At 42.0% G+C, this 20569-nt stretch overlaps 1 protein-coding gene across 5 annotated transcripts in view; it reads right to left on the reverse strand.

Moving 5' to 3' along the window:
* The window catches only part of Runx2 (RUNX family transcription factor 2), a 193272-nt gene that overhangs the window by 124963 nt on the left and 47740 nt on the right, over positions 1-20569 (reverse strand). For 3 of the 5 annotated variants that reach the window (XM_063238785.1, XM_013156585.2, XM_063238784.1), the window contains exon 4: positions 6440-6613. The exons of the other annotated variants lie outside the window; for them this stretch is intronic. In XM_063238785.1, coding sequence (XP_063094855.1) covers positions 6440-6613 — 174 coding nt within the window. The remainder of the gene's footprint in view (positions 1-6439; positions 6614-20569) is intronic. 5 annotated transcript variants of the gene reach the window in all.

Genomic DNA, 20569 nt, shown 5'->3' on the forward strand with positions numbered 1-20569 from the left:
ACAGCCCTTCACAAGCTCCCCAGAGCATCATTTTTTAAAACCAAGACAGGCTGCACTTGATTCTGCTTGTCTTGGGAAGGCAGGATATACGAGTTGCTGTCCAATGCAAGATTTGTGCTACGTTTTCAGAAAAGTAAGAATTATGATGCGCACTTTGCTCTGGAAATGTCCAGCTTAGACCTGGGCATGGCAGCAGCTCATTTACTGGGTCTCCTGCCCAGAGAGCTCAAAGAAAAAGACAGGACTGGGCTTTGCAAAGACCTCAGAACTTGCCACCCAGCACCATCACTAATGTGTCTTTGAGTGATAGCCCCAACTCCTCAAGACAGAGGTCACAGGAGGCAAACAGGACCACAGGTTGCACAGACTGGGCCCCTCTCACTGCTCCCCCACTCCCGCTGCCAGCAGCTGCATTCAGCTCTTCTGGCTCCTCAGCATTCCCTGACCCCTCATGGGCTCCTCTTTCATGTCCCCAGCTGCTGCCACCGCTACCATACCCTCTCTACCTCCCAACTTGTTCCACTTTACAGAATCCTGTGGTTCACTCAGCACATGAAGGAGACAGTAATTTGAGATATGCACAACTCAGCCTACCAAACACACACACAGGGGGGAGCCCCTCTGGCCTAATTAGCGTGGGCTCCTCTTCATTGTTAAGGAAGCCTTGTTTACCAAGGGAAGACAGACTCAGGCTACAGTGGGGGGAGCTGTTCCAATTCATCCAAGGTAACTGCTGATGAGATTTCTATGATTCCCAGGATAAGCTGATCTTTCAGGATATTCCTAAAAATGTTATCTTGGACACATGCCTTACATGTGTGTGATGGAATCATTAAAAACTATTCCATTGCACTTTAAGGTATAATTTATATACTTCCATTCTTTGTAGAAAATATATTTTCTCATAGATCCTAAATAATATCTAATGGAGAAAAGAAAAGGAAAGTGATCTTTTTAGACACATGTCACTTTGATTATCCACAATGCACCTCAGGATAAAGGCAGCTGCCTGCTAAGAAGCTAGAACTCACACTCAGCTCTAACAGCTGAAGAGCAAGCCTTCGCAAGCCTTTTCTCTAAGAACCAGTTTCTTCATATGTAAGATATGTATTTTCAGAATTGATTCAAAGATTTAACAAGAACTTACATAAAGCTACTTTGTAAATGACAATAGCATGAATGAAATTTTGGGGGTACAGAAATGTAGGAAACTGAGTCATAATAAAAGCACATCAGCCTCCCAAGGATGTGCAGTGGTTCAGAGCACAGGGCCCTGGAGCTATGCAGATCTGGCCTGAATTCCCTTGTCTACCACTTACTAGTTGTAAGTGGGACCAAGGATGAGCTATTTTCCCTCCTGGGCCCTCCCGGTTTCTCAATAATGCTAGCAACCTCATAGACCTTAGTTCACGACTTAACCTAATGCCTGACCCATGATAAGCATTTAATAAATGGTAACCAAAAATATTTCAATCACATAGGTGCCATAAAAAATTAGGGCCAGAATGATCCTGGTTCACACTTCCAAATAAGTCAATCACCTTTTTATTCATTCACCACCAAAGCAAAAGTCACCAAGCAGAAGTCTCTGTTTAAGGCAATGGGGGGGTGCAGAAATGAATAAAATGTGGACCTTAACTTTGAAAAGTTCCATCTGATGGAAGAGGCTGACCTGTAATTAAATGATTGTCACCACCACAGGCAGCATGATGTAACAGAGGGCGGAAGAGGCCATGGGGGAGCCAGACTCGGCTTGGGGAGGGTGAAAGAGGCAGACACGAGGGTAGCATTTGATGTCCGTTTTGAAGAAAGAATAGAAAAATATGTCTGAAATGCAATACCAAGAAGGTTGTCCAGCGAAAGGGAAAAGCGTGTGTACAATGACACATTGAGATCCAAAAGAAACAGTAGGTGAAACTGTGAATAAACTCACGTGCATTACACAAGGAGAAAAGGCCACGGTAAATAACAGGAGGGAGCATCGAGCAGGGCGTGCACAACGCCAAGGTCTACTCTTGGCTGAAGTAATGAGAGTCTGAGCCATGCACGTGCTTCCATCCTTTCATCCTTCCCATCCAGGGAAAGCCAACAGTCACTGAAAGTTTAAAAAGACAGCTAAGAATCAAGAGAACCAAGAGCAGCTGTTAAAGAAGAAAGGAAATCATAAAAGGGAATCATGTGCCCATAAGACTTGCAGCAGGGAACTCCCTGGAGGGCCAGAAGGGAGGCCGTGAGCCGCAGGGACACAGCTGTCCTCCAGTCACCCAGGTTCCACACCCAAGAGCCCTGTCTCCCTCACCACCTGCAAGGTGGGCTCCTTAACAACAACCCGAACACAGTCCTGCTTCTACCTTTACTGCCTGTGAGTTTCTCTTCACGCGGAAACAGATGTGATCTCAACACACACAGAATCAGATGTCAGAGTTGCCTGCCGCGGCCCCCCAGGCTCCTGTAACCCAGCCCCTTCCGGCCTTTCTGCGTCACTCATTCCCTTTGCCTGAGCTTCCCACCTCAAATGCTGCTCCCCACACAGATCTTTAAGAACCCTTTCCTAGTTTTCCAATCCAAGTTATCTCCTCCTCTCCCAAAGATGCTCTCTGCCAATGGCCCCAATTCATTTTTCACAGCACTTACTCTTACTTGAAATTACCTTGTGTATACATTTATTTGCCCATGGATCAACTCTGTCATGACACTGGAACCTTCTTGTATGCAGAAAATGCCTCTCTGATTACTTACATCAGTACCCAGCAGGTAGTAAGCACGCAATAAAGCGTTTGAGTACGAGACAACAGCAGCAGACGACAAGTGTGATCATTATGTACTACAAACATGAACTAAAGAAAATAAAAATTGAGAAAAAATGAAAAGGCCAGATAAACGTCCCAACTCACCACACCCAAGGGCTGGAATCAGAAGAAATTTTTAGATGCAGCTGACCTATCCAGAAGATACTGAGCTTAAAGACGTGATCATCTTGAGTTACCTCTACTGCCATCACCAACATGCTCAATCAAAAGGAGACACATGTGCCTGACCATTTGTTTCCTGATCCCGGAGGCGGGCAGCAGATGTCTGAATGATAAGAAGAGGGACAGAGGAAGCAGCTACCTCAGGAAGCCACGAGGAGGTCCTGGGGCTAAGGCAGAACATCAGCCATCAAAGATTTCAACAAAACAACCCCAGCTGACAGGTGCAGAGGAGCCACCCCACCCAGGGCCAGAACCCTGGCCCTGGCAATTGTGAGACACGTGAGAGAAGAGAGACCTGCAAATGCTTATGGCTTTCTCAAATTCCGTTTCACTTTTGGGACTCTGAAAACTTAGTCTTTTACAATGGCAAGTGAAAGGACCAGAGGTGACTGTACGACCAAGACCACTAAATCCCACAGCTATAATTCCCACTACTCAGGAGACTGACACAGGAGGAGCACAAGTTTGAGGTCAACCTGGACAAGTTAAGACTGTCTCAAAAGAATTTTTTTAAGTACTACAAATGTGGATCAGTGGTAAAGCATTTGTCTAACAAGTATAAAACCTTAGGTTTGATCTCCAGGGAAGGAAGAGAGAATGAGAGAGACAGACAGAGAGAGAGAGAAACCAAACCAATGATCTAAGTGAGTCCTGTTACAACATTCTTCATCCAAAGGGCTATACAAGTGAGAATGTAGATGTGGCATACAGTGAAGAAGTTACAACATTCATTATAGGATAGTCTCAAGAATGTAAATTTAATGATGCAATTATGTAAATCCTACTGGAGTAAAACCAAGCAGTTTAACTAAAAAGCATTATGTTTATATGTGATCTTTTGCTATGTTTGTTCCTAGACAACAATGGCACCCTGCGATAAGGAATTAGGAAGAACAGTTAATGATAATAAGAAAAGCATAATTTCCAGGCCTTCCTAACGCTAATTTCTTCTCATCCAAACCTTCATTCATTATTTTAATGAGACAGTCTCCTGGACTAGGCACAAAAGAAAAGAAATCCCTGTGATCAATCTCTCAGAGAATTTACAATTGGCCATGATAGAAGAGGCAAAGGCAGAAACTGGCAAATAAGGCCATCTCAATTAACACACAGGGAACAGCCAGGCAGCCTGCAGATGAAGGTTCCAGAATGCTTTCCTGAAGCAGACAAGGCCAAGATTTTGAAGGATGGATGCAATCATGTCAGTAGACAGACCAGGGCAGATAGGATGACCTCTCTAAAGGGGCAGGGAAGAAGGTGGGTTCGAGGGACAGTTACAGGGGCTGACAGTGGTCTGTGAGGCCTGAGCAGGAATAGCACCTTTTCCACTAGACTGACTCAGGGATGGGGCTGGTTCTCCTGCCCCCACTCTACTCAAGACCCGATTCTCTACATGCAGGAGGCTCTGAATCATAAATAAACAAGAAAATGAGTCCCTTAAAAATCGAACGTCTGGGGCTGGGGATTTAGCTCAGCGGCATAAGCACCTGCCTTGCAAGCAGGCGGTTGTGAGTTCGATCCCCAGTACGAATAAAAAAAAAAAAAAATCGAACATCTTCAGTGCGCTTTGATGGCTGCTGCTGCAACTGTCTCTTGGCAATCTGGGTTCTGGAAGATTCTATACAGTAGGGTGCTTGTGTTAACCTCTGAGCAATAACGCCCATAAAACGGAGTTGGGAAGATGGTGGTACATGTACGTATGCTTGAATATTTGGGAAATCTGAGAAAAGCTGTTGATCTAATGCCCTGTGGGTAAGGAGAGGAGGAAAGGGGAGGAAGATAACAATGACTACCAATCAATTCTACTAGTAATCTCAGAAGAGCTAACCCTCTTAAAAATCGAAGAAGCCCTCAGTACCTAAAAATGAACCTGCCTTATACTTTCATTTTTAGTCTATTTGAGTCATTAACATAATATAATTGGCAAATAGTTAAAAGACTATAGAGTATGAAAACCAAACATTTAAAGAACCCAGGGGTGGCCAAAGCTCTCTCTGTCATACACAGTCATCATAAATCCATTAAAAAATATATAAATACACATGCTTCTATTCTCTCTCTCGCTCTTTCTCTTGCTCTAAGGATTTTTATAAAGACAGCTATTATAAGCCTTCATCAGTGATATAAAGTCAACTACTTTATATGTAGCAGTAACTATAGCAAAACGCTTCAAGTTAACAAGTCAGTGTAAATTTCACACCTGAATTTTTATTAAGGACATATATCAGGTGAATACATTGACCTTTTGATACCTATATATCAATGTTTAAAATTTTACATAGGCTAAAACATGGTCATATTTCAGTTTTATATTGACTCCCAGTTCTTTATTGTTTACATATTTTATTTTCACCAGTCTACATTATTTTTTAAATTATACACTCATAAAAACTCTTGTTCAAACTAATAAACATATCCCCACAGAATGTGAAACCTACTCTGAATAAATATTCAAGACTACACTGACATAATATGGACAGGACAGCAAGATATGTGGGTCATTTCATTTATAAACAATGATGTTTTGAGACCATTAAGGACACTCAAGCCTAACCACTACGGATAAACATTTAACCATATTTTTTAAAATCCATGTTGAGGGCTTATTCTGTTTTGTTTGGCTTCTTTGTCTCTATTGTAGTCTGCCTCCACCCACGACAGCAGTTAGATTACATGTAGTGTACCTTTCCACTCTCAGTACTTCTGATCTGCAGATTAAAAATATATGATGATTCACACATTTTTGTCACCATGACCTAAAAGCCATCAACTAGTCCTAAAATAGTTTGTTCTTACAAAAGTGGGACAAGGGGGGAAAAAAAAAAGAGCCGGGATCTTAATGCACCAAATGTAAATAGCCTGCAATATAATGCTTCTGTTAATTTTTAAGAAGGTCAAATAGTTTACTAGAATGTATAAAGAGCACCGCTGCATGAGGAACCCGAGCTAAATGTGAATCAGAAGCAAGTTCTGTCGGCTGATGAGCTGCTCACTGACCTCGTCTTACAACTAACTACCAATCAAGGCTTCCTGTTAGCCCTGGGCAATTTTTAAGTAAACTTAATGAAACCGTTATACATGTAAGAAATTTAAGCCCAAATCTGAGCGAGTAACACTAACTTACTAATAGTGCGGGTGTGATGTTATCCCTGGCAGCAGCTGGACACAATACACAAACTCGTAACACACATCTCCCGAAGAGCAGTTATTACCACCATCCCTCCCGTGAGCAGTTCACTGCTGCTGCCACCGAGGACAGCACTGGTAGAAATTTCCCCCCAGGTTGCATCCAAACCTTATTGAATACCAGAATCTTTTAACAAAAACAGAAGACGTCTTCCAGTTTCAATTCTTTTGTAACAAGCCATCGCATAGCTCCAGGACTTCTGTGTGAACACATCTCGCCTGGCAGCCCCTCACCCCCAGCCTGCCAGCGTCTGCCAGTGAGACCTAGGAGTCTGTCTTACCTGTAATCTGACTCTGTCCTTGTGGATTAAAAGGACTTGGTGCAGAGTTCAGGGAGGGCCGTGGGTTCTGAGGCGGGACACCTACTCTCATACTGGGATGAGGAATGCGCCCTAAATCACTGAGGCGGTCAGAGAACAAACTAGGTTTAGAGTCATCAAGCTTCTGTCTGTGCCCTGGAAACAGCAAATCATAAAATAAAAGCATATTAATTAGCTGAACAAATGACCATGCTAAATAGATACGTGAACATACATACTGGGTGGTTTATGCCAAGGAATTATCAATACTGGTATTTATAATCATGTATCTACAGAATGCCTTGCTTTCCAATTTGCTTTTTAAGCATTATCTGGTGCCGAGCTTTCTTAGTTCTGCTCTATAACCAGAGAGCTGAGGGTCCCATAGGGCCATCTAGAGTGAGAGCTCAAGCAGAGTTCTGTGGGTGCCTCCTCTACCCTCTCTGTGAATAAAAGGGAAGCACACTGAGTGTGACCTGTCATCCTGCCTCACGATGGGAGAAGCCTTGTCTGAGAGCTCAGTGTCCACACAAATCAAACACATAGTCATCAGGCTGGGGTAGAAGCTGGAGCACACACATTTTTCAAAGAGAACTTTCCATAATCATTGTGATTTTTTTTTCTCTTTTTTTAATGCTACAAATACCTCTTGCTGAGATACTGTTCTGAAAAATTAATATTCAAGCCTAGAATCCTTTTAAGAGAAAAAGAAAAAAAAAAGGAAATATACGCAAGGAAACTCAAATTCTTAAGTGGAATCTGGTTATCTTGTGATATGCTAAAGCTCAAAAGCATATAATAAACTGTTAAGTCCATGGGTGCTTCTTTATTTTAAATCTATGGTTTTGTAAAAGAAACTGAAAACATGAGTATGCTGAATGTGATACTCATTTTTTAAAGAAAAAACTTCTGGCCTATTCAAATTTAAAACCAAGGAAATGCTGGATATCAAAGAAACGTGAAAATTAAGATATTCTCAAGGTCCTAAGACTTCTTAAAAATCATCAAATCATTCTTAACAAAGAAGCATAGTATTTCTCGGTGTAAGTACACCAGAAAACATCTGAATGTGGTGTGACATAGTAACATGTAGCTGTAGGGAGGGTGGCATGGTCAGCAAGGACAATGTCTAGAGCACAAACAGAAATGCCCTGCACAGTGACTCCCCATTCTGTACTCACGATGCCCTCATGTGTTGTCCCTACATTTAGTAAAAATATTGAAGGGAGTGAAGGTAATTCAATGAAGAGGTACTGAAATGATGAGTGGATTAGCTCTCTGTGCTTGAAGGACAACTAATGGAATTAGGTTTATCACCCATAAAAGAAAAAAACCGTGAAGGAGAATTACGAAAAACTTGGGAGAATGGAAGCTCTTCACGACTCTCTAGGTGGTGTGAGCACTACGTCTTCCACTGAACATGGAAACAAGAAGAGATCAGGATAGGGTTAAATCGAACATTACAATTTCTAACTATAAGCTGTCTTCATAAGACAAATTCCTTATTTTATTTGCCCCAAAATGTATTTTCCTGTCTCCTTTTTCATTGCCTTCCCAGCCCAAAGAAAATAGACAGGAAGCCAAGACTGGGTAATATGAGTGGATCTGTCTCCACGGCCAAACGTGTTCTAACGAGGCCCATTATGGAAAGGCACCCACCACCCTAGCTCCTGCCAGTGCAAGTTTTGGGCATCTGCTGTAGCTGAGGGGCTAGACCCTGCTGAAGCATGGTCAAGAAAATCGAGAGAGATGCACTGTTTGTGATTTCCCCATCATCTAACGATTTTTTTAATACAAATTACAAACAGATTTTAGAATTCTAAAGGATTTTCAGAGCTCACTCAAAAGAGCTCTGAGACCCAGCAAGAAAGGTGTTCACAGATAAAATGACTAAAGATAGTGACTACCTCAACTTGGACTAGTCCAAAGGGATTAAGCTTTCCATTCATCATGTGGCCCACCAATGCTCTATCTAGCTTCCTCTTCCAGCTACTCTGGAGAATTCAAACAAACAAAGTTCTGATCACCCAGACTCAGAGGCCCACACCTTAATCCCAGGTATGCAGGAGGCTAAGGCAGGAAAATAGTAAATTCAAAGTCATCCTGGGCAACTTAGCAAGACCATGTCTCAAAAGTTTAAAAAAAATTTTTTAAGGGACTAGGCAAATAGCTCAGTGTTAAGAGTGCCTCTGTGTTAAATCTCTATTACCACCAAAATAAAAAAATTTAAAAATCCAGATCATACAGAGAGATATCTGAAAACTAAACCCTCCGAGACCTCAAGGCTGGTTTTCAACATAAACAGAAATAATAGCAAGGATTCAATAGCAAAGCTAATAACTTATTTGTTACTACAAACAAATGGTTGTAGCCTAACTCACTACACTTCTATCAGTACATCTTGCTGGGTATGAGTAGTTCCACAATTAGACAGTACTTGTCACAGATCCATGGGATCTATGCCACACACACACACACACACACACAAGTATTGATGTGGTGTTGATACAGCTGTAAACATTAACAAGAAAGCTTATGGAATTGTCCCTGGAAGTTATTTTTTTAATAGGCCGTATTTTTGGAAGGGCAGATTCCCTGAAGGCTGGAGGGAGGGCCACGGGCTCCTGCATGGTTCCTTTATACACTGGGAGTTTATGTGGGACAGGGGTCATAAGAAAATTTAATAAGCTTTGCCTCTGCTTTCTATAGCCTTTTCATTAGGTTTTCATGGAGACCGGATGCGATATGAGCTCTGTATGTGGATGTATGAGTACATTTTTATTCCTAGGCCAGTGCTGTAAACAGGAGGTTGTAGGCAAGAGTAAAGAGACTGAACAGCACCGCTAAGTGTTGAAAATTTAAGAGCAGGTGAAATGTTTAAAGCCTCAATGATTTTGTGTGTGTGTGTGTGTGTGTGTGTGTGTGTATAAATTATCATCAAAGAGAGCTAACAAATATCTACAGAAAATCCAGAATAAACCATTCAGGGAACAATCACGTGGAGAGGAATATATCTAAAAACACACATGTTTTTCCATGTAGATATCTGCCCCTTCATAGCAACCACCACAACCACAACAAATTCCTAAAGTACAATGAGAAGTGAAGTCAAACAGGTTTTTCATCTTTCAACCATGACAAATGCCTGCTACCACTAAACCACATCAGGGTACATTCAAATGATAGTCTGAAAAAAATGTACTTCGATCCCCAGCGCTCAAGTCATCCTATCAGAAATGGAGAATCTGAGAGACAAAGGACATACTGACTCCAATCCAGGACAGGGTACTCTGTCATGTCTCAGCGAGTACTAACCCTCAGCCAAAGGGCCAACAAGGAGCTCATTCCAGTAGAAGGTACAGAAAATGGAAACTTCTTGCGTTGTACTTGACATTCTAAGGAAAAGTTCAGTCCTAGATTCTCTTTCTAGAGCAAAGGGCCTTTTGGACTGGCTGGATGGGAAAATTCCTATAGGGAGTTTTGAAAAATAAGAATATCCAGGCCCCACGTTGGAACGATCAGATCAGAACTCCTGGAAGTGCACCCAGGAAGAAGGTTAGCTTTTAAAGCTCATCTAGTGATCTACTGTGCAGCCAGGGACAGCAGACCACTGCCCAAGATGGTCTCAGTCCTGTCATAAGTGTCTCTTATTCACATCCATGACTCCCCCAGTTCTCTGTCCTAAACTCCAGGTTTGTGCATCCCACTACCTACTGGACAGTCCCTTTGGGATGCCCCCAAGGTATTCTAAATGCAGTTTATTCAAGGCAGAATTCTTGACTCTTTCTCCAAAACCCCTATTCCTCGTCAGTAATCCTTTATGTCAATAAACAGCACTGGCCCCAAAGTTGCTTTAAACCAAAAACATCCGTTTTCCTTTATTTCTTCTTCCTCACTCTCCATATGCCATCCATTACCAAGTGTTGTCATTCCTATTTTGACACTATTTCAAATCTATTTTCTCTCCATTCCTACTGGCACAACCCTAGCTTAAGACCCTATCCTCTCTCTCAGGCCATCTGACTTTGTCTCCTTTGTCATTTCTGGGACCTTTCCACATTCTTGAAATCCTCTGGATTCTCCAGATGGCCCATTCCTTATCCCTTAGACCTAGGGTGAGCACCATATTCTGAGAGGCCTGCCTGCCTACCATAAATAAAGCAGGTCCACACCCTCTCAAGCCCTTTTCCTCCATGGCAACTGCCACAACCTATAATTATCTTGTGTATTTATCTGTCTGTTCTTTGTGACTGTAAGTCCCATGAGAATGCGTGCTCTCTCTTAGCACAGATACAGCATCACAATCTCACTGCCCACCGAAAAGCAAGTGCTCAATAAGGACTTCTGCAATAAATGAACAAATGTTCTCCTCTTTTGGATAAATGCCTTGATTGGGAGAGTATCGTTTTACAATACTCCCCCGCTCCCATCCCCTATACTCTTCTTTATCTTATTTGGTGATCCAGCAAAGCCAGGGGGTAAACCTTTCTGAGAGCCAGGCCCTTCCTGGTCCTCCCGGGGAAACTGCACTAAAGGGTGCTCATTTAAATGAAAGCATGTTGCTTTCTGAAAAACTCCATCGTCTCACTGTAATTCTTAAGCACTGGTGAAAGTCACAAAAGAGAGATGAAAAGTGCAGTAGATACCATTTAGACTCTTAAATTTAGAGCCGCTGTGGATAAAGGACCCTTAAGTCTTAGGACTTAAGGTCCCAGTCAGTGGCAGGACTTGGCCTCAGGTTTCCTGTGTGTGGCCTACTGCTTGCCCTCTCCCTCTCTGTCAAACAGCTTGTTTCAGAAAACAACAGCACAGAAATATCATTCAAGGAAACCATGGCAAAAATGAGTATTAAATAGAAAAAAGTTTATGAACAAGATTTCTTTCAGAAAGTTGAGTGCGTTTGGGTGACTATAACTTTTGTTGCAATAAACTCAGGGGCACAAGAAGAAAGTGTGACCAAAAGGTCAAAGCCTTCACACATCCTAAAAGCAAAGATACAGGAGGATCTGTGAGGTCACTCCACCAGAGTCCAGCCAGCCCTCTTCCTGACTGTGCAGGCAGCCCATGTCAGGACGGCTGCTGCCTCTGTCTCTGAAGATGCACACCCCAAAAAACTAGGACTGGAAACTACAAAAATAAACCTGCTACTGCGACATGACCCACTTTACTCATTTTTATAAAAGTTAACTGAGAAATGCACAGCAGCTTCGGAGAGCCACACGGCCACCACCACAACCTCCCACTCTGCTCACCACATCCACCAGTTGATGTGGTGCACCCATTAGAGCACGGAAGGACGCCAGCCATACTCACAAAAGACAAAACAAGGTATTTTTCATGAAGAAGGCCCTGTGTGATGTCTGGTCCACTCTCACATGGACAAAAGAGTCTTTTTGCTGATCACCAGGACAGGCTACTTGGCAGCTCATCTTTTTAGAGTAGTTTTTTTTAAAAAAACACTAACTTCTTTCATTAGGTGTCTACTTGTAGCCTCAGATTCCTGAAGTTACAATTTCTTAATAAAATAAATAAAGTTTACAGGAAGATCTGCAACACAGCATCACTGCTTTATCAAGATCAGTGTGACACTGGAAGGGTGGGTAGAAAAATCCTTAAGATAATGTTTCTTGCCTTCAAGGAGTTCTCACAGCTACTGGGGAAGAAAGCCAAGCAATTAAATAAGACCACAGCGAGGTGAGCTGGGCATGGTGGCACACACCTGTAATCCCAGCACTTGGGAAACTGACAGAAGGATTGCTGTGAGTTCGAGGCCAGCCTGGGCTACAAAGTGAGTTTTAGGCCAGTCTGCATGAAACCCTAACTCAAAAAGACCAAAAAAACAAACAAACATAGCAAGAGCAATAGATCAGCCGGAGAAATGACAACATCTACTACTTTAATATATTAAGTAAATGGTGTTCTTTGTGATTTTGCAAAAAAATGGCCTTAGGCTTTAGAAAGATTAACATATACTTTGGGGTTAAATGTCAGGATGTCTGGTACTTGTTTTAAAATACTTCAGTAAAATAACACATGAAGGAAAAAATAATCCAAGATGAGGGGTAGATGGGACTGCATTAAATACTCTATTTTCATGTATGCTTGAAATTTCTCATAATAAAAAGTTAAAAGCAATAATAAAATGCAATAGGAAATCACCAGGAGTGATTGATTTGCTGCTATTGTCGTTTCTCTGAAACAGGGTCTCATCAAGCCACTAAGTTTCCCGGGATGGGCTGTGCTATTCCTGCCTCAGCCTCCAAGAATGCTGGGATTACACCTGGCTACCAAGTGATACTGACTACATCAAAGAAGGAAAGGCTCTCTCATGAGACCACTATGCCTGTTCTTGAAGGCTGAGCAGGATTTTACTACACCGAGAAGGAAGGAAGGAAGCCAGCGGGGACATATGATGGAAGCACCATAAAAACTATCTTGCAAAATAAAATAAGCCAGCTAAACAAGAATGTGCTATTCACCTACACAGAGGTACCACATTCTTCAAATCATCCAATACTTCTAGTCTCCACATTAATTCTTGCAAGTTGTGCGACACATGTGGGACTTTGCCCTTTAAAGAGAGATCTCTTGGATCACAAAATGTTATTTGGCAAGCAAAGAATTTCTGCCATGCAGCCAGGCTTCCCTGGAGGAGAGAAGTGCCTGGGGAGACATTAGTTAATTTTGCTGTCACCAACTATGTGACAAAATGAGAGCAGGTCCAATATTCTAGGGCTCGAGCCACAGGATGTAACAGTTAAATAACGTCATGGATAGTGATTCCTGCAGTAAAAAGTAAGAAAGAGAGGACCTGCACCAGAATTACCATGTTTCACAGTCAACTTATTATATATCCATCAGAGCTGCCTCTCTGCAGGAGTTCTTTAAAAACAGAATAAAATAAAATATTCCAATCTCTCTATCCCGAGTGATCCAAGAAAGAAATCTGTTTGTAGGAAGGGGTTAGGGAATAGATTGACTAAATTGCAAGACTGTGTGTGTTTAGCATCATCCTGTCTTACAAGATATTGATTATCACTTTCTATCTCTGCCCTCAAAATGGCGTTTCACATATTTCAATAGTGATTTCTAGCAAAAATAGAACCGGGAAGGCTGCACAAACCTGGGTAGGTTCTCAGAGAAACGATGAAAAACTCTGATCCAGATACTGAGGCTTCTGATTTAAAATCTTGACTTTTTGCTTTCCTATGCATGTTGGAAAATGGAAATACTACTGAGAAATGTGACGGTCTCTTCTGTTTATGTCCAGATGACCATATTTCGTGGTTGGCTTGTGACTTTGCCCTTCTCCCCACCACAAACAGCCCCAACAGGCTCCACACTCTGATTTCCTTGGTTCCTTTCATATCATAGCATTTTCTGGTCTCCTAACCTCAAAGTCCAGCTCACGTAGATCTGTATGACCATCTGTCCTAGTTCACACCAAGCCCACTTCTACACGGTCTACCCTGGAGTCCAGCTTCTAAACTCCAGCTGTGGCTTACCACCAGAGACACAGCCTGACACCAACTAGCCATGTGACCACAGGAGGGGCTTTAGGGGACCTCTCAGGCTTCGTTTCTTTACCTACCAACGGCAAAGGCTTAGCTGCCCTAAAGTCTAAGTCCTTTCTGATTCCAAATCCTAACATTCATGTTACTTACCTTTTCCAGTCCAATCAGCTGGTGGTTGAATTAAACAGGCCCAGCAAACAAAAACTTGGAAGATACAGCCCTGATATGAGCTGTCTTTCCCAATTTGATGGCGACCACGCTGTCACTCCAGCCTGTGCCCTGCTCACACTAGCTGTCCACGGTTCTTCAAAGAGGCCTGGTGCCTCAGCCATGCTGTCCTCTCAGTGTGGAACACCCTGCCCCGTCAACACCCCTCAGTGAAATTCCTCTCCAGTCTCAGCTTGGTTGCCACACGGTTCTCTGGTTTCTATCTCAGCAAGCTGAGAGCAGCAGCTACAACTGCTTTTCGTCCACGACACATGCTTATACTTGGGGAGGGTAGGCATTCAGTAAGCATTACCATGATTTGACATAAAATATTTAGACACAATTTCAAACCCCATTACCCTAGTCTTTCCTGGGCTGGACTGTGAACCCCTTGGGAATAGGTGTCATGGTTTATGTCCAGCACAACGTTAGCCCCTAGGAATGGAGAAGACTCACAATAAATGCTTGTTGGATCTTCAATAAGAACGTGGATCAACTTAAAATGATCTCTCCTTTCGTCCAGTAAAAGTCAGAAAGGAGGAAGGGGGGGGGGGAAGAGCTGGCTATTGGGAAACGTTTCCCACAGTAAAACTGATGAGTCTATAATCTTTGCTGGGAAAGGCTGCTGAGTCATCTTTTTTCCTTAAGGGTACACTGTCTGGTTAAGGACAGAAACTATTTCTGGACTAGGATAATGAAATAGACTAGGAAACTGTTTTCATGTCTAAGGCCTCTAGCCCCTCTGAGCCACTGGAAATCAACATCCATGCGACTCAACACAGGACAGCTCATGAGAGGAGACAGCCCTCGGGCAGTGTTAGTGTGTGGCTACAGACAGAGGACCACAGATCATAAACAAATCTCCTTCCAGGAGCCTCTTCTCTGATGGCATTTCAAAAATGAGCTTCTCTCTAAGGGACCCTCTAAATATATAAACCAATTTCTAAAGAAAAAAATCATAATCGCTACCACATATCTTCAAGAGCTCCTTTCCAGCCCTTTGACCAGACAAGAGTCCCGCCATGCAGAATTCAGAGTTTATCGAGAGAAGAGGGGAAGAACGAAAGCCTTTCCGGTCTCTTGGGTAAAACATAATTATGGAAAGAAAAATATAATCTACTCAAGAGACATAATTACATAGTTAAGCCATAGACTCCAAAGAAATATTCTAGGAACTCTATACAAAAAAAAAAAAAAAAAAGTTAAAAGCTGAATTCGCTGTATTTTAATAATAAAAGGCACCAGTGCAGATTAGTGATGAAAAATCCAATTTCCAATCTCACATGGAGTCATTTTTTAAAGTAAAATTAAATGCATGAGAGAGATAACAAACAGGAGGCCTGCCAATTTCAAACTTTAGTCTTGTAAAGATTATGAGATCGTCCAATAAATATGCAAATGAAGTAACTGTGAAATATTAACTTTCGGATAAACAAATACAAGTTTCTTTATAATTCTGAGCTTTTAAGGTATGGTGAATGACAGCAGTCAAAGCATTTAAGTGTCCAGAAGCAAAGACAGGACTGTCAGGCTGATCCAGGGTTAGTTGCATTAGGGGAAAAGCGCTAATAAACATGGTTGGTGCATAAGCCCTTTTCTTGAAATAATAGACTAAAAATTTTGAGATATCAAAAAAAATTCACAAGTGATTAAAAAGAGAAAAGGATTTTTAGAAATTAGAGAAATCAGCCTGGAAATACATAAGCAGAGGTACGAGGGAGACTCTGTAACATCCACTAGTGACAAGGAACACAGTGAACTCTACCACAGCCCTCTCCCACATCCTAGCATATCCCTAGCCTACCAAGCTTCCCTATCCCCAAATTCTCAGACACTTGCTTGTTACAGTTCTGCTATTCTTGACTTCATCTGCCTCTTGTTTCCAAGGAATGCATCTTTCCTTTCTCACGCCCATTCAAAGAAAAATCATAGGAATTAGAAATTATCAGTGCTAAAAGAGAATGTGGATTTTGCCAGACCAAGGTCTTCACTTTGGAATTAATTCTCAGAAAAGTACCATGATTTGTTTGAAGTCATGGTCTCAGACAGTGACACCAGAGGCCTGTCCTGACTCAGTCATCTGCCACAGAGGAAAGACAAAGAAAAGTGAAGAACAGAGATACAAAAAACAGAAGAAAAATGGAGACACTCACCTCTGAGACTTGATTCCACCATCATAGTCAGTTTCTGTGACTCTGCTTAACACAATACGTCTTTTCCCTTACTAATGACAACTCAACACCCACTACCATCTTGGGCCATCTGAATCTGGTTGAATCTTTCTGGAAAGGAGCACCAGATTTCTTTCTCTATGTCTTCACTTTCCTCTCAAAACTAACTAAGTAACTTGAGTGTCTTAGTTCCAAAAACATTTATTTTGCCTTTTTTTACTATACATTTACACACACCACAATTCTTTGTGTTACTAGCACTTATAGAGCTATCACTGAGAGATGCGAAGTTATTTTTAATGGAAATGTTTTTAGCAATGGAAATGGTAGTTACTGCAGTTGAACAAAAAGCATCGTTGTTTATTTGCCAATAACCCAGCTAAACATAGATGGCATTATTCTTCAAAGAGTACAGTGACAACTATCCTACAAATGGACTGTCACGCAACTCCTGGGAGCCCAGTTCCAATTCCTTAACATGCGATCTTCTCTTTCATCATTATGGTTTTATATAAAGTTGTATGAGACAGCAAGAGAGAAGGAGACACACCCAGAGAAAACATAGAAATAATTAAAAAGTGCAAAGAGCTTGTCTCTTGACATTTGCTGCTACAGCAGCAGACCATCGTTCTCAATTTTCCCATTTCTGTAACAGGAAGAAAATATTAAAAAGTAATAACCAAGAAAAAAGGCATCCAGCTCTCACAACCTGGTCTTGCTGTGCTGAATGGCAGCGGAGATCATAGAAGAAGAAAAAAGAAAAAGACAAGGGGAAAAAAGGGGGGAGCAAATTTTCTTGCTTAAACTGGACCTATTCCAGCTGGCAAGAAGAGGTGGTTTTCTTAACGCTTGCAAAACCTGATTACTTTTTTTAAAGGAATGAAGAAGAAGGAGATGTAAACATAGCCATTAAGACAGATTTAAGGTACTTAGTTTTAATCTAGTCTAAGGCCTCTCCAATTGCATGCTGCTCTGCAATTCTCTGCTTGCTAGACATGAACGTGGTAGGTACTGCGCATGTCAGTCCTTTCGGACCAGCAGACGCGGTCGGCGGAAGCCCTCTTGGGTCAGGCACCAAGGGAGAAGCAGCAGAAGCAATAACGGATGGATGTCTGTTATGTGCTGCCTGTCAGAAGTCTGTTTTCCTACATTAAAGGACCATTGTGTTTGTATCTACACAACGGGTCTTAAACAGATTGTTTAAACATGATTAAACAAGAGATGTCTTTGAAATAACCTCCTAATAAAATTCAGATGGTTAAGAGCTGAAAAATGCAGTCAATAATTATTTTTTTTAAAAAAAATCATTTCTCTCTAAGCTGCAAGGGTACCATGACATAAACTTAAAAATAAAAGCTTTTACAAGTTAAACTCAAAGGATTACCTCATATATCAGCACTCTTTTTGGAGGGAAGAGCGTCTATCCACCTACCCAGCCACCCTTCCTTAAGGCCGTTGCACAATTTACCAACCTTGATAGACAGATAATTGCTTTATTCAGCCATGTGTAATGAAGGGAGTCTGCTGTGTTAATCCTGGTATTCTGTCTTCTTGTGAACTCTAAATGAGGAACTGAAAACTCTACCTCTTCATTCCAGAACTATTGGAGTCTGCTCACGCTCAGATCTGCTAAAGTGCTCTTACATTCCACTCTGTCACTGAAGGTGCCAAGTATTTTGAGTAGGATCAAGTTATTGTTATATAAAAGGAAATCTTAAAGGAGTGTCAAATGCAGTTAGAAGACAGCAAGCTTTCTCCCTTTTTTCAAGGCACATTAGATTAGAAAAGTGTATTATTTGCAAGCCAAAGGAAGTGGGTGATATGGGTTAATATTTTTTAAGCCTACAAATTAATTTTTTGTATTTCAAAAGCAAACATAGTGTTAAGGTTTGTGAATTTCTGTCTGCTGGCTTCATGTTGAACTGTCAGTCAGTAATGATAGCTTGGTGTAACTGTGAGGGTTCCGTCCACATGGAATGTCCAGCCAAAGGGAAGGGAATCATCTAACATGAGTCCCATGTCCCATTCTGGGAGCTGGAAAACCAACTTTTAAGGCTCAGCATGTTTCACAGCACTCAATTTGCACCACAGGCCAAAATCCTTCACCACTGAACTGACTCTCTCTTGCAACCTGAAGTCCCTCCCTTCAGCCTAATTAGATGCATTTGCGTTATTTCAAAATCACACATGCTGAAAGATCTGTGAAACTCACTGGAAAAGAAGTGATACAATGTAGAAAACTGGGACAATCAATGAAGACTATCACCATGTGGTTCTCCTCTGTTTCCTATCCATTTCATGGGCCTTTCATGAAGAATGTTTTCAGAAATTATATATTTTGCTGTTCAGAGGATAGGTTCTTCCCAAGACTGGCTTAACAAACTGCACTACAAGCTCTTGCAATCTAAGAGTGAAATGCTGTCTTTTGAATGGATGACTCCCCAAAATACAGTCAGAAAAGAAATAAGTGACTGAAAGGCGATGTAGATCCCACCATTAACAGCAAGTCATGAACCTTTCAAGTACAGAATGTCTACTTCTGTAAAACAACACATTACTTAAGTTCTAATTCTGAGAACCAGTGATGCTATGGTTCCTTACCTGGCATGATGGGTTTTATACCCGTAATCAGAACTTAATGCAACAGTTTCACACCCAAGGTGGTATGTGACTAACAAGCCCATATTTCAAGCTGGGCCTGAATATACAAGGAGCAGGAAAACCTAAGAGTCTGTTCTTAGTTTGCTGCTAACTTGGGTGTGAGGCTGTAAGCAAATATTCTATCATCCCTGCAATTCAACTTCCTCATCTGTCAAGTGAGGATCAAAATGTCTACATCACAAGATGTCACTGGGTGAAATTAAGAGAAATATCACATAGGTAAAACATTATGCAAATTCATTTATCAATTACAAGTTCCTAAGCACTCATTATACTAAAGTAGAGGGCTCATCATATCCTGGGGCATTTATCATAAACACAAATAAGTACAGTGGTATGATAAACAGCGTAATCACGGGATGGACAGGCAACCGCAAGAGAGCAACAACAACAACAAAAAAATCAATGCTTAACTTCCAGGAGCCATCAGGAAGGGCTGCCACAGGATATGATGCATGAGACCTAAAGAACGATTAGAATCTGATCAGGCAGGTGCAGAAGACACTGCAACCAGAAGGAACAGCGGGTGCAAAGGCACAGAGAGAACAAAGTACAGAGTAAAGCAGTGACTTGTGGCTGGAGCTCAGCAATGGGGGTTGTGGGTAGGAAGCAGCCGGCAGATCAGATGCTAAAGAACCTGGTCCCTAAGCCACAGCATGAGCTTTATCCTGTAAATAAGAGGGGGCTGCTATCTAAAGCAAGGGTATGCCACAGTGATGTAGAGGGGAGACAAATTCAGGAGGGGTGCAGTTAGAGGCAGGAAGCCAGTGAGGAAATCACTTTTCTATTGTAGCCAGGAGATAAATACTAAGAGAATCAACAAAGCTAATAAGGGCACTAAGAGGTGCTAGGGAAGTGAGACTTAAAAATTGTAGACCACAGTTCAGTTCAGTAGAATAACTAGATGTGAAAAAAAAATTAAGCAGACAGGATGAGTCTCCGGATGCTGGTTTGGATGATTAGGCAGAGTGAGAAATCTAAAGGAAATCCATGTTGGGGCGGAGCAGTTTGGTTGAAGCACAGGTTAGGAATCCCAAATGCACTTAAGAGATGAGTTTGAAGTATCCAAGGGATATGGGCAAAAGACAAGGCCCTGGAGGCAGCCAGAGACAAATGCCTGAGGTTCAGAAAAGACTAGAAGGCCTCTTCAGTCCTCCCAGGAACAGGAAACCAATGATGCCACTGAGGCAGCAGGACGATGTGCACAGAATGAGTGGGTGGAAAGCATTAAAAGGGAACCACAGGAAACACAAGCATTTAGGGAGCAAGACAAGAAAGATGTCCAGGGAGGAGAAGACAGAGGAGGAGCTGGTGGTGTCAGAAGGACCAAGCAGGAAGCAGCACCCCCTCTCTACTCCCCAGAGGACACAAACCAGGAAGCAGTCACTGCAAGTGTTCTAAAGCTGCTCTGCTGCTGCTGCTGCTGCTGCTGCTGCTGCTGCTGCTTCAAGGGCCCAAGGGAGTTTAGCAAGACAGTGTTCCATTCCAGAGCCAATGACACAAAGTTAACTCGGCCACAGGGACTAAAAGGGAAAGTCTCCTCCATTCATTCCACTGAA

Source organism: Cavia porcellus, unplaced genomic scaffold, assembly GCF_034190915.1.
Source record: "Cavia porcellus strain 051 isolate PalLab524CR breed Dunkin Hartley unplaced genomic scaffold, mCavPor4.1 scaffold_28, whole genome shotgun sequence".
Lineage (NCBI taxonomy): Eukaryota > Metazoa > Chordata > Mammalia > Rodentia > Caviidae > Cavia > Cavia porcellus.